A 21,777-nucleotide genomic window follows, 5' to 3' on the forward strand; every position below is an offset into this window, starting at 1 on the left:
ACTTTGACGAAGTCTCCGACGAGGTAGGGGACGACAATCAGGCTTGTGCCACGATGGGAGATAGCTCAGAGGAGGAGCATCCCCAATCAGACTCAGGGGTTATTCCCCTTCATACGGCCCAGGTCGAGGGATCGCCTTCGGGCCTTACCCAAGATCTACCTAACAGTCCTACGTCCCCGCCTCCGGGCCCGGTCACGGACATTTCTAAGCCATCACTTATGTTGAAGAAAACGAAAGTGAAGCCAACTGGTCACGCACCCTCGGATGCGAAACCGAAACTGAAAGTTGCGTTGGTGAAGAAGGTTCTGGAGGCGTCAACTTCCAAGAAAACCAAAATGGCCGACTTGAAGAGCCACGCCAAGATGGCCGACCCGAAGCCCTCGGGGTCGACGCCGAAGGCGAAGGCCTCCGACGCGGCCGCGTCGGCGCCGAAAGGGGTCGGGGACCCGAAGACGGCTTCGAAGAAGCGTCAGGGCGACGATGCGCCTAGGCAGGGGGCGTCGGCCCCGAAGAAGAAGCCTACCGGCGATCAAGCTCTCGAAGATGAGGGGTCGTTCGAGCAGGTGCAACCCTCGGCAACCTTTACGAAGAAAGTGGGGGAATCCTTACAGCGGATCCAAAAGCCCACGGTGGTTCCCGCTCAGGACACTGTAGTGCCTACGCTCACGCCTAAGCCTACTAAAGAACAAACGCCTATTCGTTTCACCCTTCCACCCAAGTCGGCGCCGAAGGCCTTCGCGCCGAAACAGGGCGGACATTCAGGGGAGGTGTTAACGCCGAAAGCTGCCTTGGTGGTGTCGAAGCTTCGGCTCCAACCGCTCGCGGTAGAGGAACGTCGTGAGGTCATCATCGACGCCAACACCGGGAAACTGTCGCTCCTCAAACGAAAGATCACGTCGGAGCCGGCGTTGGAGCCTTTTAAGATCCCGCTCAAGAACAAAAAGTACTCTGCGGACTCTTCGGCTCTGGTGGAACCTGTGTCCCCACAGGCCTTGGAACACTCGCCGACGCATTCACCCGCGGACGAGGAAGATGCCGAGTACAACTATCCTGCGTACTCGGATAGGGAGGAGGAGCATGTGCCTTGGGCCGCAGGAGGCGACACAGAAGACCCGCAGTCGGGTCAGGACACTCAACTTTTCGCCGCCAAGACGTCCCCGACAGAGGACTCGGCGGCCTTCAATGCTTTACTAGAGAGAGCTGCGGCGAACCACGATGTCGAGCTGCACTCGGACCCCGTGGATGCGGACTTCTTATTCGACACCTTCTCGGTAGCCGAAAAGCAGGTCAAAACGCTACCGATGCTTAAAGGGGTGCTAAAGCATGCACCGGAGGTTTTCAAAGAGCCCACCCGGGCACGGGTGGTCAACCCTCGCATCGACAGGAAATATAAGGCAGCGCCCACGGATCCCACTTATATCAAGGGACACTTGCCATTGGACTCCTTGGTTGTTTCCAACGCTCGGAAGAGGGCGAATTCTCAGACTACTGGTGACGCTCCTCCCCCAGACAGAGTCCAAGATCTTTGACGCCTCGGGCAAACACATTGCTGCGCAGGCAGCTAACATCTGGAGAATATCTAACACCCAAGCCCTGCTTGCACGTTATGATAGGGCCCATTATGACACATTAGAGGCCATTCTGCAACACTTGCCTGACCAATACAAGGAGGCAGGAGAGATGCTCATTCAGGAGGGTAAACTCATTACGAATGCGTCCATCAAATGTGCTCTAGACGTGGCAGATACAGCCTCCAGAGCCATCAATACAAGTGTGTTACTTAGACGTCATGCCTGGCTTAGAATTTCGGGGTTCAAGCCCGACATCCAAACCACTATTTTGAGTCAAACAGTGAATCCTGACCATCTGTTTGGCCCTGAAGTGGATGCCTCCCTAGAAAAAATGAAAAAGGATACCGAAACTGCAAAGTCGATGGGGGCTTTACAGAGTCAGCAGTTTCGGGGTGGTTCCTTTCGCCGTTCAAATTCAAAAGGCACCTCCCGGGGACAGGCATCCCAGTCCACACAATACTACAAGGGTAACACCCAGCCCTCGTATAACAACAAGGGTAGAGGTGGTTACAGAGGCAATAATATCAAAGGCAGGGGACGTGGAAACAATGGCTCCAGGTCCACCACCAACAACAAGCAGTGACGTCTTGTCACTGCCCCCCGACCACGCAACACCGGTTGGGGGGAGACTTCAGCAGTTCCTGCCGGCGTGGAAGAACATCACCACGGACAGGTGGGTGAGGTCCCTTATCCAGTACGGGTACTGTCTAGAGCTTACTTCCATTCCACCAGACATACCCCCAAGAAGCCGTCCTATGTCAGGAGAGCATTTGACCTTGTTGCAGCAGGAAGTTCTAGTTATGCTGCAAAAAGGGGCAATAGAGCTCGTTCCATTGCGAGAGCGGGGAACAGGGGTTTACTCCCTCTATTTCCTGATTCCCAAGAAGGACGGTTCCCTCAGGCCTATCCTGGACCTCAGGCCCCTAAACTGGTACATACTCTCGGAGCATTTCCATATGCTCACGTTGCAGCAAGTGCTTCCCCTGCTTCAGCAGGGGGATTTTCTGGCTACACTGGATCTGAAAGATGCCTATTTTCATATCCCCCTACATCCTTCCCACAGGAAGTACCTCAGATTCACGATCTTAGACCAGCATTACCAGTTCAAGGTCCTGCCGTTCGGGGTCACCACGGCACCAAGGGTATTTACAAAGTGCCTAGCGACTGTGGCGGCGCATCTCCGTCGCCAAAACGTCCACGTCTATCCTTACCTGGACGACTGGCTCATTCAGGCAAGGACGGAACAACAGTGCGCAGACCACGTGTCACGCACCATTCATCTCCTGCACGATCTGGGTTTCTCACTGAACTACCCCAAGTCCCATCTCCAGCCCGCCCACGTGCGACAGTATCTGGGCGCAACAATCAACACTCTGGCGGCCACTGCGCAGCCAAATTCAGTGAGAATCGCCAGTATCCAGGCGCTGATCCAACGGTTCAGACCCCAACACTCGCTTCCAGCGAAGGTGTTCATGCAGTTGATAGGCATGATGGCCTCCTGCATCTCCATTGTCCCGCACGCGAGACTACATATGCGTCCGCTTCAGGAGTGCCTAGCACGTCAGTGGACTCAGGCTCATGGGCAACTGACAGACCTAGTGTTGGTGAGCGGTCGGGCATACAACTCTCTGCATTGGTGGAATCCACAAAACCTTTGCAAAGGCCGACCATTCCAAGAGCCTGTCCCACAGATTATCCTGACGACGGACGCCTCTCTCCAGGGATGGGGAGCGCATGTACTCCATTACACTGTGCAGGGACTATGGACACTACAGCAGAGGAAGATGCACATCAATGTGTTGGAACTGATGGCAATCTTCATGGCCTTAAAGGCGTTCAAAGTACATCTGTGCAACAAGGTCGTGTTGATCCGGACGGACAACATGACGGCCATGTACTACATCCAGAAACAGGGAGGCACACACTCTCCACAGCTGTCTCATCTGGCTCAGAGCATGTGGAAGTGGGCCATTCAGAGGAACATCTTCCTCATGGCGGAGCACCTCCCGGGCAAGGACAATCAGATGGCAGACCTCCTCAGCAGGCACAGCCATCAGATGCACGAGTGGGAGATACATCCATCGGTACTCCAACCGTACTTCCAAATGTGGGGTCATCCAGAGATAGACCTGTTCGCCACAAGGGAGAACGCAAAATGCCAAAGCTTCGCCGCCAGGTTCCCACACCCCCAATCACAGGGCAATGCGATGTGGATGAACTGGTCAGGCAGATTTGCGTACGCTTTTCCCCCAGCACCTCTGATACCGCTGGTGGCACGCAAGCTCAGGCAACACTCGATGACGCTCATCCTGGTTGCTCCATCGTGGGCTCGCCAACCATGGTACACCACGTTTCTGGAACTCTCCGTGGTACCGCATCAAAGGCTTCATCTCACTCCCAGCCTTCTGACGCAGAGCCATGGCGACATTCAGCACCCAGATCCACAACAGCTCAACCTGGCGATCTGGCTCCTGAAGTCCTAGAGTTTGGCTACCTCAATCTTCCTCCCGATTGCATGGACATCATTCGGGAGGCAAGGAAGCCCACTACTAGAGCTTGTTATGCGGCTAAATGGAAGAGGTTTGTCATCTACTGTGTGAACCACGACATTGACCCGCTAGAAGCTTCCATTCAGAACATCATCTGTTACCTTTTTCACCTGTATCGATGTAATCTAGCGTACTCTTCCATCCGCATTCACCTGTCTGCTATGGCAGCATACCTCCAGAATAGGCAGCACCTATCACTCTTTAAGGTCCCTGCTATCAAGGCCTTTCTGGAAGGACTCAAAAGGGTCATTCCACCAAGGACTCCACCAGCTCCGGAATGGAACCTCAACGTGGTTCTTACAAGGCTGATGGGTCCTCCTTTTGAGCCACTGCACTCTTGTGAGCTTCAGTTTCTGACTTGGAAGGTGGCTTTCTTAGTAGCAATTACATCGCTACGGAGGGTTAGTGAGTTGCAGGCACTCACCATCCAAGAACCATTTTTCCAAGTACATGCTAACAGGGTGGTGCTCCGCACTAACCCTAAATTCTTACCCAAAGTAGTCTCACAATTCCACATAAACCAAACAATTGAATTGCCGGTGTTTTTCCAAAACCCAGAGACGCTGGCGGAGCGCATGCTCCACACCCTTGATGTGAAAAGGGCCTTGATGTACTATGTGGACAGGACTAAAGATTTCCGCAAAACCAAACAGCTCTTTGTTGCTTTTGCCACACAACACAAGGGAAACGCTATCTCCAAAGCGGGGATTGCTAGATGGATAGTAAAGTGCATTCAGATCTGCTACGCTAAAGCTAAGCGCACTCTCACTATCCCACCGAGGGCCCACTCCACTAGGAAGTTAGGGGCCTCTATGGCTTTCCTAGGTAACATTCCCTTAGAAGATATCTGTAGAGCAGCCACATGGTCTACCACACATACTTTCACTAAGCACTACTGTGTAGACGTGCATTCCAAACAGCAGGCAGCTGTTGGTCAGGCTGTTCTAAAAACGCTTTTTCAGACTGCTGCAGCTGGCACGGGCGGCCGCCGTTAATGGAGGGACTGCTATGTATTCTATGCACAGATATGAATTCAGCAGCCCACATGCCTCGAACTGCAAATGCTACTTACCAGTATGCATCTGTTCTTGGCATGTAGGGCTGCTGACATTCATATCGCCCGCCCTCCTCCCCGGCGCCTGTAGCAGCTGCAGTCTTCATATATACATATGCTCATCAGCATGGTCATCTTTCACATACTTCACTCCATCTCTGCCAATGGCTAAAAACAATCTGGGGATGGAGGCGATGCCCATGCGCACTGTAGTCCAGGGGAGGAGCCACCTATCTCGTGATACTTCGAAGACTCTTCCAGGACAACAATGTGCAATCATCCGGACCCAACACTAGGTGGCGGTCTATGCACAGATATGAATGTCAGCAGCCCTACATGCCAAGAACAGATGCATACTGGTAAGTAGCATTTGCAATAGGATCTATCCGTTTCCTAAGCACCCTATGCAGGGGGGTATTTCTGAGAAGGATTGCTAGCCCACAGTGTTTCGAGTCACATGTAGAAATATCTGTTGGGTTTTGATTCTCGACTGTACAATTACCAATCAGCATCTTTCCCACTCAGTTGATATGTTTTAGGTGCATCTCATAAAGAAGAGGTATGTTGACATTTTTCGTGTTCAGGTAATGCAATATTTTCTATGTTTCATGAAGTGGGACTGGCATTTGTAATCAGCGATAAGATTACCATCAACCTAGTATCATAGGTGGAAGGAATTGTTCATGCTGTGGAGCACGCAGGGTTATTTCGAATGTTGTTATAGTTTGCCAAGGATACTATGAGATCAGAACTCAGATACTTTAGAGTTTGAAAACTTATGAGACAACTGTTAGGAAAAATGTAGATATCACAGAGGTATCTTGAACATGCTATAGCTAGGTTCAGTGTTCTGATTAGAATGGCTAAGTGGCACAGAGTGTCAGGTGAAAGAGGGTTGAATGTTTTGGGTTAACAACTGCAAAGTTAGGAAGGTGTGAAAAAATAACTCTCCAACAAAGAGAAAAGGGGCGAAAAGTCCTTTGTGGTTAGGGATCCATCTCTAGAAATTCGGACTTGGAAGGTAAAATCCTCAGTCATATAAGCTGGGCATTTCCAGACTGGTAATGCCTTTAAATGAGCAAGACTGTGCTGTGAAGGTGACAGGCTGTCAGGTTTCTATTAGGACAGGTTTCAGTCAGTAGTTGTAACAGATGCCCTAACCTGTCGTCTTCTTATCCAGCAGGAGTGGTGCACAGCATTGTTGCCTCCTATGCCTGAGTTTGTGAGTTCTTGGGATTTACAATGTTGTTTCCACACAAGATCGCTACGCTATGCTCTGGCTTTTTCTCTCAATCTTAAAAAGTAGAGCGGCCTAGGGCCGAAGTCACAACTGAATGTTTTGGTTCCTTCTGCCAATCTGAGTTTTAAGTTCTGCATGTGTACAGTGTAGTTGGCAAGCTCATGCTTGTTTTATTCTTGAACTATCTCTCTTTCGTGTCTCAAGATAAAGGTTCTTACTTGTCTTTTTCTACTTATCTTTCAGGTTGCGACCAATCCAGAGACTTTGAACATGAAAGCGGGAGTCAATCAGAAAGTCTCCAACAGAAGCAGGATGTCTTGAAATCAGGTAGGTTTATAGCGACATTGGGCAAGTAACAATTTTGCTCACGAAGAAAGATTGCCAAACAAAGAGTGTTTGAATGGGCGTAGCTTTTAAACATCTTGTTCTCACGTGGCTTTTATACATCTTGCTCTCACGATGGCAGCTGAGACTTTCCTGAATGATCCAAAATGTGCTGGAATGTTCCCGCTTGTTCCACGTTGCCTGGAAACTTCATCGTTTTACATAGATTCCTTCCAGCAATCATAATGGAGTAGAGTGTGGCTCTAGTAGTGCAATTTGTTACAAGTTAGAGATACCAAAGGGGATGATGGATGGAGCGTTTGAGCAAATCAAACACTCACCCCCAGTCAACTGATCTGGGTTTAATCCATAATCATTCTTTAGCTCACTCCACCACCCCAGTTCAGACATGGCCACATGCAAATCAGTCTGACCCTGTGCCTCATGGGAACAGTCCAGTCCGAACTGCCAAGCCATGTCTTCCCTGGACCAGAAACACACATCCTGGGACCGATTTCTGGCTAATCAGCTGTCATCAGCCAGGCTATCTTAAGTCCAGTGGCAAAGTGAGCAAGGGACCCACGTCTGGGCATACCCTGCTATCTTAGGGTGAACAAAGCAATACCAAAGGGGATGATGGACGGAGCGTTTGAGCAAATCAAACACTCACCCCCAGTCAACTGATCTGGGTTGAATCCATCATCATTCTTCAGCTCACACCACCACCCCAGTTCAGACATGGCCATATGCAAATCAGTCTGACCCTGTGCCTCATGGGAACAGTCCAGCCAGAACTGCCAAGCCATGTCTTCCCTGGACCGGAAATAAGCATCCTTTGACTGTTTTTTGGCTAATCAGCTATCATCAGCCAGGCTAGCTTGAGTCCAGTGGCAAAGTGAGCAAGTACCCATGTCTGGCATACCTGCCAATTTAGGGCAAACAAAGCGATACCAAATGGGATAATGGACGAGGTAGAGAGGTAGAGAGACCGGTTAAGTGGGAGAGAAGAGAAGAAGCAGTTAGGGGAAAAAGCAGGGGAAACGGAAAGAAGGGGTAAGGAAAGAGTGGGAGAAGGAATGCAGGTTAAGATGAGTATGGGCGTGTGACAGGAGGCAATAAACCAAGTGGGAGGGGTGTGGGGAGTGCAGCCCAGAGCACACACAGCGTTTCCCTTGCTCAAGCGAACAAAGTCACCATCTGTTTGAAAGTTAATTACAAACAGATGGTTTCAAAGCTCGCTCCCGCAAGGGAAACGCCAAACGTGCAAGAGTTGTCATTGAAAGCAATGCAATGCATGCACGTTTTTGGCCTCGAAACGGAATCGATTACAAGAGTTCTCCTCCAAATCAGCGCATGCGCACTGCATAGGCGAGACCTAACAAAGGGAAGGGCAGGATTGGTATTTACAAACATTACCGCTGAGACCGATCTAAAGACAAACACTGCGTGTTTATGGCTCTGATGGTCGGGAACTCACCAAAGTCAGTATGATGGCGGGAGCAGTAATTAATACACCCGCTTGTCGGAAATGCTCACTCATCTCTAAAAGCACACTCGGGCCCTTGATTGTTGTGATGTGAATCACAGGCTGGTTCTGTTAAGAAAGAACCGGGAGGGTAATTAGGATTAGACACGCTTGTGCGATCATGTCTAACTAGAACATTCGCATCATTACGTGATTAAGGATCTGATGATCAAAAACTCACCAAAGTCGGTATGATGGCCGTAGCAGTAACTAATAGACTCGCTAATCGGAAATGCTCGTGCTCAGGCGCTTACTTGAGGTGATGTAAATTGAAGGGCCATTCTGTAGAGAAAGAACTGGGAGAGGGATTAAGATTAGAGCCCCTTGTTTAGGCATATCAAACAATGAACTCTCGCACCATTTGAAAAGAAAGGCCCCTTTGAAATCACTTACCTTGATTTGTTACTTTAAGCACCTCAGATAGTATGTGGTGTTCTCAGGCATTAGTCCTGGCAGAACGCTGCAATTTGTCAGGGAGTCTCCATGGCAGACCAGAGATATGGCTGTTAAAACATGAATAACGTACGCGTGCAGGTAGCGTTAGGTTGAGCAGCAGCTGGATGCTAGCCAGCCCGGTTGCTAAGCACCCTCTATTTGGCCGTTTAGAATGTGTGAAAAACTATGTCACGTAGATACCACGAATGGTTCAACAAATAGCACGCATACAGGAGTCAGTTACAATTCTATCGATTGCGGGGGTTCAAAAGCGCAGTTACCTATCTACAATGGAAACTTGGATATAATACATTTGTGTACATTTATGAAGCATCACATGCTGGTTACTGACCGAATAAATGCACATTTGTTGAAATTAAAAGTGCTCATGCAGTCTATGTGAAATCAAACGTTAAAGACAACACATATCCGTCTTTAAGCCAATTGGTACAATATAACTGATCCCAGACAAGTTGCATTTATTATTGTACTAACGACACTCTCATATCTATCAAAAGTGCAAATACAAAAGACTGTTAAACATTATATACTGACAGTGCACCATTGTTGTTGTACTATGCACTCATGCAACATGTCAGTCAATAATGCGGATTTACAGGCGAGGCGCTCATGCAACATGTAATTATGCAGATGTAAAGACTCACACCGTTGTAATTGTGCCAGTCGTTCATGCAACATTACACACATATGATGTTTAATACATAGACTATCTGAAATTATACATGCATGATTAAGCCACATTAAACATATATAATGTATGATACAAAAGCCCTTATATGGTACGTGTAAGCTTAGGCCACTTAGGTGTTATAGTTGGCCATTTGTCTTGAGATCTCCTCTAGCTCGTTGAGTCCCTCCATTACCGTATTAAGGGAATGGATCCACCTACATTCCTTGAAGTTGAGGGCCACTGATACGGACCCTCCTCTCGACTGGAGACCTATATTCTCAATTACCCACCATCGTATGCTCTCTGGGGGATGGTTACGTGTCACAAAGTAATCTACTAAGGGAGATCCCTGTACCTTGCACCTTACCCTACTCATGTGTTGTAATATTCTTGCCTTTACTTTCTGGGCGGTCTGTCCCACACAGAGTAGACCACAGGGGCAACGAATGGTGTATATCACGTTGGTGCTATTGCAATTGGAAAAATTTGGCAGCTTGTGTGTTCTGTTGTTGTGTGTGAAAGTGGCTCCTTCAATGGTCTGGGGCATGCTTTACATTGGCCATATTGGCCGGGCACAATTCAATTGTGCATAATAGCAATCATCTGCCTCTTCCAGAACTAAAATGGTTTCCATGTAAGAGTGAGTCTTCCCAATCTAAAATGGCCACTCAGCATGCCACCATATCGCATATATATTCTTGCATTCCAATAGACTCCAAAATGGCTGCTTCTAAATTTTCTTTATGCCAAAAGGCCCACCCAGTTTACACAAAACAAAGCTCTTGCTTTCCAGCTCTCCTCGATGTGTGCAGCTAGTAAGTCCAGCCCCTCACACTGCAACAGGCTAACTAGACTTGCATGCAGGAAGTGAAAAGTCTTGGAAGCACCTCCACCTTAACCATCAGTGAGTACTCATGGAAAGTCCAACGTACTTGCATCACAATGGGAATATTACAAATGACACACAGGTCTGTTGTGAGTAGCTTGTAAGTTGAATGCTCACTACCAACAAAGTTGTAGTAATTTCAGCACACAGATATGTACGTCATTGAAATATATTTCTTGAATGGGCATGAGGAATGAGCTGCTACACCACCACACCAGTCAGCATCCTCACAACAACTGCCTTCAACCTTACTGGAAAATATTTAATGTTCTATACCCAACAATCTATAAACAAATATAATACTTAAATATGAGCATTATATGTTTACAGGGGATATCACAAAATGTGTTATAAGTAAATTAAATATGCTTATCAGGTGTAAGCCAGTTTTACCATGCTTTAGGGAGAGAGGTCAATCACGTTATCACTGGTTATCAGTAGTCAAGTGCACAGAGTCCTAAAAGTTCAGAAAACAGGAGAGAGAGGGCATAAGATTTGCGGATAACTCTGCAGCGAGGGCCAAGGCCTACAGGTGGTACGTAGCATTTTTAGTTCGACGAACAGAAATATAGCTATAGGATCTATCCGTTTCCTAAGCACCGTATGCAGGGGGGTATTTCTGAGAAGGATTGCTAGCCCACAGTTTTTCGAGTCACATGTAGAAATATCTGTTGAGTTTTGATTCTCGACTGTACAACTACCAATGAGCATCTTTCCCACTCAGTTAATATGTTTTAGGTGCATCTCATAAAGAAGAGGTATGTTGACATTTTTCGTGTTCAGGTAATGCAATATTTTCTATGTTTCATGAAGTGGGACTGGCATTTGTAATCAGCGGTAAGATTACCATCAACCTAGTATCATAGGTGGAAGGAATAGTTCATGCTGTAGAGCACGCATGGTTATTTCGAACGTTGTTATAGTTTGCCAAGGATACTATGAGATCAGAACTCAGATACTTTGGAGTTTGAAAACTTATGAGACAACTGTTAGGAAAAATGTAGATATCACAGAGGTATCTTGAAGATGCTATAGCTAGGTTCAGTGTTCTGATTAGAATGGCTATGTGACACAGAGTGTCAGGTGAAAGAGGGTTGAATGTTTTGGGTTAACAACTGCAAAGTTAGGAAGGTGTGAAAAAACCTCTCCAACAAAGAGATAAAGGGGGAAAAGTCCTTTGTGGTTAGGGATCCATCTCTAGAAATTCGGACTTGGAAGGTAAAATCCTCAGTCATATAAGCTGGGCATTTCCAGACTGGTAATGCCTTTAAATGAGCAAGACTGTGCTGTGAAGGTGACAGGCTGTCAGGTTTCTATTAGGACAGGTTTCAGTCAGTAGTGGTAACAGATGCCCTAACCTGTCGTCTTCTGATCCAGCAGGAGTGGTGCACAGCATTGTTGCCTCCTATGCCTGAGTTTGTGAGTTCTTGGGATTTACAATGTTGTTTCCACACAAGATCGCTACGCTATGCTCTGGCTTTTTCTCTCAATCTTAAAAAGTAGAGCGGCCTAGGGCCGAAGTCACAACTGAATGTTTTGGTTCCTTCTGCCAATCTGAGTTTTAAGTTCTGCATTTGTACAGTGTAGTTGGCAAGCTCATGCTTGTTTTATTCTTGAACTATCTCTCTTTCGTGTCTCAAGATAAAGGTTCTTACTTGTCTTTTTCTACTTATCTTTCAGGTTGCGACCAATCCAGAGACTTTGAACATGAAAGCAGGAGTCAATCAGAAAGTCTCCAAAACAAGCAGGATGTCTTGAAATCAGGTAGGTTTATAGCGACATTGGGCAAGTAACAATTTTGCTCACGAAGAAAGATTGCCAAACAAAGAGTGTTTGAATGGGCGAGCTTTTATACATCTTGTTCTCACTTGGCTTTTATACATCTTGCTCTCACGATGGCAGCTGAGACTTTCCTGAATGATCCAAAATGTGCTGGAATGCTCCTGCTTGTTCCACGTTGCCTGGAAACTTCATCGTTTTCCATAGATTCCTTCCAGCAATCATAATGGAGTAGAATGTGGCTCTAGTAGTGCCATTTGTTACAAGTTAGAGATACCAAAGGGGATGATGGACGGAGCGTTTGAGCAAATCAAACACTCACCCCCAGTCAACTGATCTGGGTTTAATCCATAATCATTCTTTAGCTCACTCCACCAACCCAGTTCAGACATGGCCACATGCAAATCAGAATGACCCTGTGCCTCACGGGAACAGTCCAGTCCGAACTGCCAAGCCATGTCTTCCAGACCAGAAACACGCATCCTGGGACCGATTTCTGGCTAATCAGCTGTCATCAGCCAGGCTATCTTAAGTCCAGTGGCAAAGTGAGCAAGGGACCCACGTCTGGGCATATCCTGCTATATAAGGGTGAACAAAGCGATACCAAAGGGGATGATGGACGGAGCGTTTGAGCAAATCAAACACTCACCCCCAGTCAACTGATCTGGGTTGAATCCATCATCATTCTTCAGCTCACACCACCACCCCAGTTCAGACATGGCCATATGCAAATCAGTCTGACCCTGTGCCTCATGGGAACAGTCCAGCCAGAACTGCCAAGCCATGTCTTCCCTGGACTGGAAATAAGCATCCTTTGACTGTTTTTTGGCTAATCAGCCATCATCAGCCAGGCTAGCTTGAGTCCAGTGGCAAAGTGAGCAAGGGACCCATGTCTGGCATACCTGCCAATTTAGGGCAAACAAAGCGATACCAAATGGGATAATGGACGAGGTAGGGAGGTAGAGAGACCGGTTAAGTGGGAGAGAAGAGAAGAAGCAGTTAGGGGAAAAAGCAGGGGAAACGGAAAGAAGGGGTAAGGAAAGAGTGGGAGAAGGAAGGCAGGTTAAGATGAGTATGGGCGTGTGACAGGAGGCAATAAACCAAGTGGGAGGGGTGTGGGGAGTGCAGCCCAGAGCACACACAGTGTTTCCCTTGCTCAAGCGAACAAAGTCACCATCTGTTTGAAAGTTAATTATAAACAGATGGTTTCAAAGCTCGCTCCCGCAAGGGAAACGCCAAACGTGCAAGAGTTGTCATTGAAAGCAATGCAATGCATGCACGTTTTTGGCCTCGAAACGGAATCGATTACAAGAGTTCTCCTCCAAATCAGCGCATGCGCACTGCATAGGCGAGACCTAACAAAGGGAAGGGCAGGATTGGTATTTACAAACATTCCCGCTGAGACCCATCTTAAGACACACACTGCGTGTTTATGGCTCTGATGGTCGGGAACTCACCAAAGTCAGTATGATGGCGGGAGCAGTAATTAATACACCCGCTTGTCGGAAATGCTCACTCATCTCTAAAAGCACACTCGGGCCCTTGATTGTGGTGATGTGAATCACAGGCTGGTTCTGTTAAGAAAGAACCGGGAGGGTAATTAGGATTAGACACGCTTATGCGATCATGTCGAACTAGAACATTCGCATCATTACGTGATTAAGGATCTGATGATCAAAAACTCACCAAAGTCGGTATGATGGCCAAAGCAGTAACTAATAGACCCGCTATTCGAAAATGCTCGTGCTCAGGCGCTTACTTGAGGTGATGTAAATTGAAGGGCCATTCTGTAGAGAAAGAACCGGGAGAGGGATTAAGATTAGATCCCCTTGTTCAGGCTTATCAAACAATGAACTCTCGCACCATTTGAAAAGAAAGGCCCCTTTGAAATCACTTACCTTGATTTGTTACTTTAAGCACCTCGGATAGTATGTGGTGTTCTCAGGCATTAGTCCTGGCAGAACGCTGCAATTTGTCAGGGAGTCTCCATGGCAGAACAGAGATATGGCTGTTAAAACATGAATAACGTACGCGTGCAGGTAGTGTTAGGTTGAGCAGCAGCTGGATGCTAGCCAGCCCGGTTGCTAAGCACCCTCTATTTGGCCGTTTAGAATGTGTGAAAAACGATGTCACGTAGATACCACGAATGGTTCAACAAATAGCACGCATACAAGAGTCAGTTACAATTCTATCGATTGCGGGGGTTCAAAAGCGCAGTTACCTATCTACAATGGAAACTTGGAGATAATACATTTGTGTACAGTTATGAAGCATCACATGCTGGTTACTGATCGAATAAATGCACATTTGTTGAAATTAAAAGTGCTCATGCAGTCTATGTGAAATCAAACGTTAAAGACAACACATATCCGTCTTGAAGCCAATTGGTACAATATAACTGATCCCAGACAAGTTGCATTTATTATTGTACTAACGATACTCTCATATCTATCAAAAGTGCACATACAAAAGACTGTTAAACATTATATACTGACAGTGCACCATTGTTGTTGTACTATGCACTCATGCAACAGGTCAGTCAATAATGCAGATTTACAGGCGAGGCGCTCATGCAACATGTAATTATGCAGATGTAAAGACTCGCACCGTTGTAATTGTGCCAGTCGTTCATGCAACATTACACACATATGATGTGTGTACATAGACTATCTGAAATTATACATGCATGATTAAGCCACATTAAACATATATAATGTATGATACAAAAGCCCTTAAATGGTACGTGTAAGCTTAGGCCACTTAGGTGTTATAGTTGGCCATTTGTCTTGAGGTCTCCTCTAGCTCGTTGAGTCCCTCCATTACCGTATTAAGGGAATGGATCCACCTACATTCCTTGAAGTTGAGGGCCACTGATACGGACCCTTCTCTCGACTGGAGACCGATTTTCTCAATTACCCACCATCGTATGCTCTCTGGGGGATGGTTATGTGTCACAAAGTAATCTACTAAGGGAGATCCCTGTACCTTGCACCTTACCCTACTCATGTGTTGTAATATTCTTGCCTTTACTTTCTGGGTGGTCTGTCCCTCACAGAGTAGACCACAGGGGCAACGAATGGTGTATATCACGTTGGTGCTATTGCAATTTGAAAAATTTGGCAGCTTGTGTGTTCTATTGTTGTGTGTGAAAGTGGCTCCTTCAATGGGCTGGGGCATGCTTTACATTGGCCATATTGGCCGGGCACAATTCAATTGTGCATAATAGCAATCATCTGCCTCTTCCAGAACTAAAATGGTTTCCATGTAAGAGTGAGTCTTCCCAATCTAAAACGGCCACTCAGCATGCCACCATATCGCATATAAATTCTTGCATTCCAATAGACTCCAAAATGGCTGCTTCTAAATTTTCTTTATGCCAAAAGGCCCACCCAGTTTACACAAAACAAAGCTCTTGCTTTCCAGCTCTCCTCGATGTGTGCAGCTAGTAAGTCCAGCCCCTCACACTGCAACAGGCTAACTAGACTTGCACGCAGGAAGTGAAAAGTCTTGGAAGCACCTCCACCTTAACCATCAGTGAGTACTCATGGAAAGTCCAACGTACTTGCATCACACTGGGAATATTACAAATGACACACAGGTCTGTTGTGAGTAGCTTGTAAGTTAAATGCTCACTACCAACAAAGTTGTAGTAATTTCAGCACACAGATATGTACGTCATTGAAATATATTTCTTGAATGGGCATGAGGAATGAGCTGCTACACCACCACACCAGTCAGCATCCTCAGACCAACTGCCTTCAACCTTACTGGAAAATATTTAATGTTCTATACCCAACAATCTATAAACAAATATAATACTTAAATATGAGCATTATATGTTTACAGGGGATATCACAAAATGTGTTATAAGTAAATTAAATATGCTTATCAGGTGTAAGCCAGTTTTACCATGCTTTAGGGAGAGAGGTCAATCACGTTATCACTGGTTATCAGTAGTCAAGTGCACAGAGTCCTAAAAGTTCAGAAAACAGGAGAGAGAGGGCATAAGATTTGCGGATAACTCTGCAGCGAGGGCCAAGGCCAACAGGTGGTACGTAGCATTTTTAGTTCGACGAACAGAAATATAGCTATAGGATCTATCCGTTTCCTAAGCACCCTATGCAGGGGGGTATTTCTGAGAAGGATTGCTAGCCCACAGTGTTTCGAGTCACATGTAGAAATATCGGTTGGGTTTTGATTCTCGTCTGTACAATTACCAATCAGCATCTTTCCCACTCAGTTGATATGTTTTAGGTGCATCTCATAAAGAAGAGGTATGTTGACATTTTTCGTGTTCAGGTAATGCAATATTTTCTATGTTTCATGAAGTGGGACTGGCATTTGTAATCAGCGATAAGATTACCATCAACCTAGTATCATAGGTGGAAGGAATTGTTCATGCTGTGGAGCACGCAGGGTTATTTCGAATGTTGTTATAGTTTGCCAAGGATACTATGAGATCAGAACTCAGATACTTTAGAGTTTGAAAACTTATGAGACAACTGTTAGGAAAAATGTAGATATCACAGAGGTATCTTGAACATGCTATAGCTAGGTTCAGTGTTCTGATTAGAATGGCTAAGTGACACAGAGTGTCAGGTGAAAGAGGGTTGAATGTTTTGGGTTAACAACTGCAAAGTTAGGAAGGTGTGAAAAAATAACTCTCCAACAAAGAGAAAAGGGGCGAAAAGTCCTTTGTGGTTAGGGATCCATCTCTAGAAATTCGGACTTGGAAGGTAAAATCCTCAGTCATATAAGCTGGGCATTTCCAGACTGTTAATGCCTTTAAATGAGCAAGACTGTGCTGTGAAGGTGACAGGCTGTCAGGTTTCTATTAGGACAGGTTTCAGTCAGTAGTTGTAACAGATGCCCTAACCTGTCGTCTTCTTATCCAGCAGGAGTGGTGCACAGCATTGTTGCCTCCTATGCCTGAGTTTGTGAGTTCTTGGGATTTACAATGTTGTTTCCACACAAGATCGCTACGCTATGCTCTGGCTTTTTCTCTCAATCTTAAAAAGTAGAGCGGCCTAGGGCCGAAGTCACAACTGAATGTTTTGGTTCCTTCTGCCAATCTGAGTTTTAAGTTCTGCATGTGTACAGTGTAGTTGGCAAGCTCATGCTTGTTTTATTCTTGAACTATCTCTCTTTCGTGTCTCAAGATAAAGGTTCTTACTTGTCTTTTTCTACTTATCTTTCAGGTTGCGACCAATCCAGAGACTTTGAACATGAAAGCAGGAGTCAATCAGAAAGTCTCCAACAGAAGCAGGATGTCTTGAAATCAGGTAGGTTTATAGCGACATTGGGCAAGTAACAATTTTGCTCACGAAGAAAGATTGCCAAACAAAGAGTGTTTGAATGGGCGTAGCTTTTAAACATCTTGTTCTCACGTGGCTTTTATACATCTTGCTCTCACGATGGCAGCTGAGACTTTCCTGAATGATCCAAAATGTGCTGGAATGTTCCCGCTTGTTCCACGTTGCCTGGAAACTTCATCGTTTTACATAGATTCCTTCCAGCAATCATAATGGAGTAGAGTGTGGCTCTAGTAGTGCAATTTGTTACAAGTTAGAGATACCAAAGGGGATGATGGACGGAGCGTTTGAGCAAATCAAACACTCACCCCCAGTCCACTGATCTGGGTTTAATCCATAATCATTCTTTAGCTCACTCCACCACCCCAGTTCAGACATGGCCACATGCAAATCAGTCTGACCCTGTGCCTCATGGGAACAGTCCAGTCCGAACTGCCAAGCCATGTCTTCCCTGGACCAGAAACACGCATCCTGGGACCGATTTCTGGCTAATCAGCTGTCATCAGCCAGGCTATCTTAAGTCCAGTGGCAAAGTGAGCAAGGGACCCACGTCTGGGCATACCCTGCTATCTTAGGGTGAACAAAGCAATACCAAAGGGGATGATGGACGGAGCGTTTGAGCAAATCAAACACTCACCCCCAGTCAACTGATCTGGGTTGAATCCATCATCATTCTTCAGCTCACACCACCACCCCAGTTCAGACATGGCCATATGCAAATCAGTCTGACCCTGTGCCTCATGGGAACAGTCCAGCCAGAACTGCCAAGCCATGTCTTCCCTGGACCGGAAATAAGCATCCTTTGACTGTTTTTTGGCTAATCAGCTATCATCAGCCAGGCTAGCTTGAGTCCAGTGGCAAAGTGAGCAAGGGACCCATGTCTGGCATACTTGCCAATTTAGGGCAAACAAAGCGATACCAAATGGGATAATGGACGAGGTAGAGAGGTAGAGAGACCGGTTAAGTGGGAGAGAAGAGAAGAAGCAGTTAGGGGAAAAAGCAGGGGAAACGGAAAGAAGGGGTAAGGAAAGAGTGGGAGAAGGAATGCAGGTTAAGATGAGTATGGGCGTGTGACAGGAGGCAATAAACCAAGTGGGAGGGGTGTGGGGAGTGCAGCCCAGAGCACACACAGCGTTTCCCTTGCTCAAGCGAACAAAGTCACCATCTGTTTGAAAGTTAATTACAAACAGATGGTTTCAAAGCTCGCTCCCGCAAGGGAAAAGCCAAACGTGCAAGAGTTGTCATTGAAAGCAATGCAATGCATGCACGTTTTTGGCCTCGAAACGGAATCGATTACAAGAGTTTTCCTCCAAATCAGCGCATGCGCACTGCATAGGCGAGACCTAATAAAGGGAAGGGCAGGATTGGTATTTACAAACATTACCGCTGAGACCGATCTAAAGACAAACACTGCGTGTTTATGGCTCTGATGGTCGGGAACTCACCAAAGTCAGTATGATGGCGGGAGCAGTAATTAATACACCCGCTTGTCGGAAATGCTCACTCATCTCTAAAAGCCCACTCGGGCCCTTGATTGTTGTGATGTGAATCACAGGCTGGTTCTGTTAAGAAAGAACCGGGAGGGTAATTAGGATTAGACACGCTTGTGCGATCATGTCGAACTAGAACATTCGCATCATTACGTGATTAAGGATCTGATGATCAAAAACTCAACCAAAGTCGGTATGATGGCCGTAGCAGTAACTAATAGACCCGCTATTCGGAAATGCTCGTGCTCAGGCGCTTACTTGAGGTGATGTAAATTGAAGGGCCATTCTGTAGAGAAAGAACCGGGAGAGGGATTAAGATTAGAGCCCCTTGTTCAGGCTTATCAAACAATGAACTCTCGCACCATTTGAAAAGAAAGGCCCCTTCAAAATCACTTACCTTGATTTGTTACTTTAAGCACCTCGGATAGTATGTGGTGTTCTCAGGCATTAGTCCTGGCAGAACGCTGCAATTTGTCAGGGAGTCTCCATGGCAGAACAGAGATATGGCTGTTAAAACATGAATAACGTACGCGTGCAGGTAGAGTTAGGTTGAGCAGCAGCTGGATGCTAGCCAGCCCGGTTGCTAAGCACCCTCTATTTGGCCGTTTAGAATGTGTGAAAAACTATGTCACGTAGATACCACGAATGGTTCAACAAATAGCACGCATACAGGAGTCAGTTACAATTCTATCGATTGCGGGGGTTCAAAAGCGCAGTTACCTATCTACAATGGAAACTTGGATATAATACATTTGTGTACATTTATGAAGCATCACATGCTGGTTACTGACCGAATAAATGCACATTTGTTGAAATTAAAAGTGCTCATGCAGTCTATGTGAAATCAAACGTTAAAGACAACACATATCCGTCTTTAAGCCAATTGGTACAATATAACTGATCCCAGACAAGTTGCATTTATTATTGTACTAACGACACTCTCATATCTATCAAAAGTGCAAATACAAAAGACTGTTAAACATTATATACTGACAGTGCACCATTGTTGTTGTACTATGCACTCATGCAACATGTCAGTCAATAATGCGGATTTACAGGCGAGGCGCTCATGCAACATGTAATTATGCAGATGTAAAGACTCACACCGTTGTAATTGTGCCAGTCGTTCATGCAACATTACACACATATGATGTTTAATACATAGACTATCTGAAATTATACATGCATGATTAAGCCACATTAAACATATATAATGTACGATACAAAAGCCCTTATATGGTACGTGTAAGCTTAGGCCACTTAGGTGTTATAGTTGGCCGTTTGTCTTGAGATCTCCTCTAGCTCGTTGAGTCCCTCCATTACCGTATTAAGGGAATGGATCCACCTACATTCCTTGAAGTTGAGGGCCACTGATACGGACCCTCCTCTCGACTGGAGACCTATATTCTCAATTACCCACCATCGTATGCTCTCTGGGGGATGGTTACGTGTCACAAAGTAATCTACTAAGGGAGATCCCTGTACCTTGCACCTTACCCTACTCATGTGTTGTAATATTCTTGCCTTTACTTTCTGGGTGGTCTGTCCCACACAGAGTAGACCACAGGGGCAACGAATGGTGTATATCACGTTGGTGCTATTGCAATTGGAAAAATTTGGCAGCTTGTGTGTTCTGTTGTTGTGTGTGAAAGTGGCTCCTTCAATGGTCTGGGGCATGCTTTACATTGGCCATATTGGCCGGGCACAATTCAATTGTGCATAATAGCAATCATCTGCCTCTTCCAGAACTAAAATGGTTTCCATGTAAGAGTGAGTCTTCCCAATCTAAAATGGCCACTCAGCATGCCACCATATCGCATATATATTCTTGCATTCCAATAGACTCCAAAATGGCTGCTTCTAAATTTTCTTTATGCCAAAAGGCCCACCCAGTTTACACAAAACAAAGCTCTTGCTTTCCAGCTCTCCTCGATGTGTGCAGCTAGTAAGTCCAGCCCCTCACACTGCAACAGGCTAACTAGACTTGCACGCAGGAAGTGAAAAGTCTTGGAAGCACCTCCACCTTAACCATCAGTGAGTACTCATGGAAAGTCCAACGTACTTGCATCACACTGGGAATATTACAAATGACACACAGGTCTGTTGTGAGTAGCTTGTAAGTTGAATGCTCACTACCAACAAAGTTGTAGTAATTTCAGCACACAGATATGTACGTCATTGAAATATATTTCTTGAATGGGCATGAGGAATGAGCTGCTACACCACCACACCAGTAGGCATCCTCACAACAACTGCCTTCAACCTTACTGGAAAATATTTAATGTTCTATACCCAACAATCTATAAACAAATATAATACTTAAATATGAGCATTATATGTTTACAGGGGATATCACAAAATGTGTTATAAGTAAATTAAATATGCTTATCAGGTGTAAGCCAGTTTTACCATGCTTTAGGGAGAGAGGTCAATCACGTTATCACTGGTTATCAGTAGTCAAGTGCACAGAGTCCTAAAAGTTAAGAAAACAGGAGAGAGAGGGCATAAGATTTGCGGATAACTCTGCAGCGAGGGCCAAGGCCTACAGGTGGTACGTAGCATTTTTAGTTCGACGAACAGAAATATAGCTATAGGATCTATCCGTTTCCTAAGCACCGTATGCAGGGGGGTATTTCTGAGAAGGATTGCTAGCCCACAGTTTTTCGAGTCACATGTAGAAATATCTGTTGAGTTTTGATTCTCGACTGTACAACTACCAATGAGCATCTTTCCCACTCAGTTAATATGTTTTAGGTGCATCTCATAAAGAAGAGGTATGTTGACATTTTTCGTGTTCAGGTAATGCAATATTTTCTATGTTTCATGAAGTGGGACTGGCATTTGTAATCAGCGATAAGATTACCATCAACCTAGTATCATAGGTGCAGGGCCGTTTCTGCCATTAGGCAGGACTAGGCGGC

The 21,777-nt window shown here is 45.9% G+C and overlaps 1 protein-coding gene across 5 annotated transcripts in view; it reads left to right on the forward strand.

Moving 5' to 3' along the window:
* Positions 1-21,777, forward strand: part of LOC147700662 (uncharacterized) — a 334,569-nt gene that overhangs the window by 89,198 nt on the left and 223,594 nt on the right. For 4 of the 5 annotated variants that reach the window (XM_086929722.1, XM_086929724.1, XM_086929725.1 and 1 more), the window contains 3 exons: positions 6,658-6,741; positions 11,956-12,039; positions 17,253-17,336. The exons of the other annotated variant lie outside the window; for it this stretch is intronic. In XM_086929722.1, the coding sequence (XP_086785848.1) occupies positions 6,658-6,741; positions 11,956-12,039; positions 17,253-17,336 (252 nt within the window). The remainder of the gene's footprint in view (positions 1-6,657; positions 6,742-11,955; positions 12,040-17,252; positions 17,337-21,777) is intronic. 5 annotated transcript variants of the gene reach the window in all.

Source organism: Lissotriton vulgaris, chromosome 7 (genome assembly GCF_964263255.1).
Source record: "Lissotriton vulgaris chromosome 7, aLisVul1.2, whole genome shotgun sequence".
Lineage (NCBI taxonomy): Eukaryota > Metazoa > Chordata > Amphibia > Caudata > Salamandridae > Lissotriton > Lissotriton vulgaris.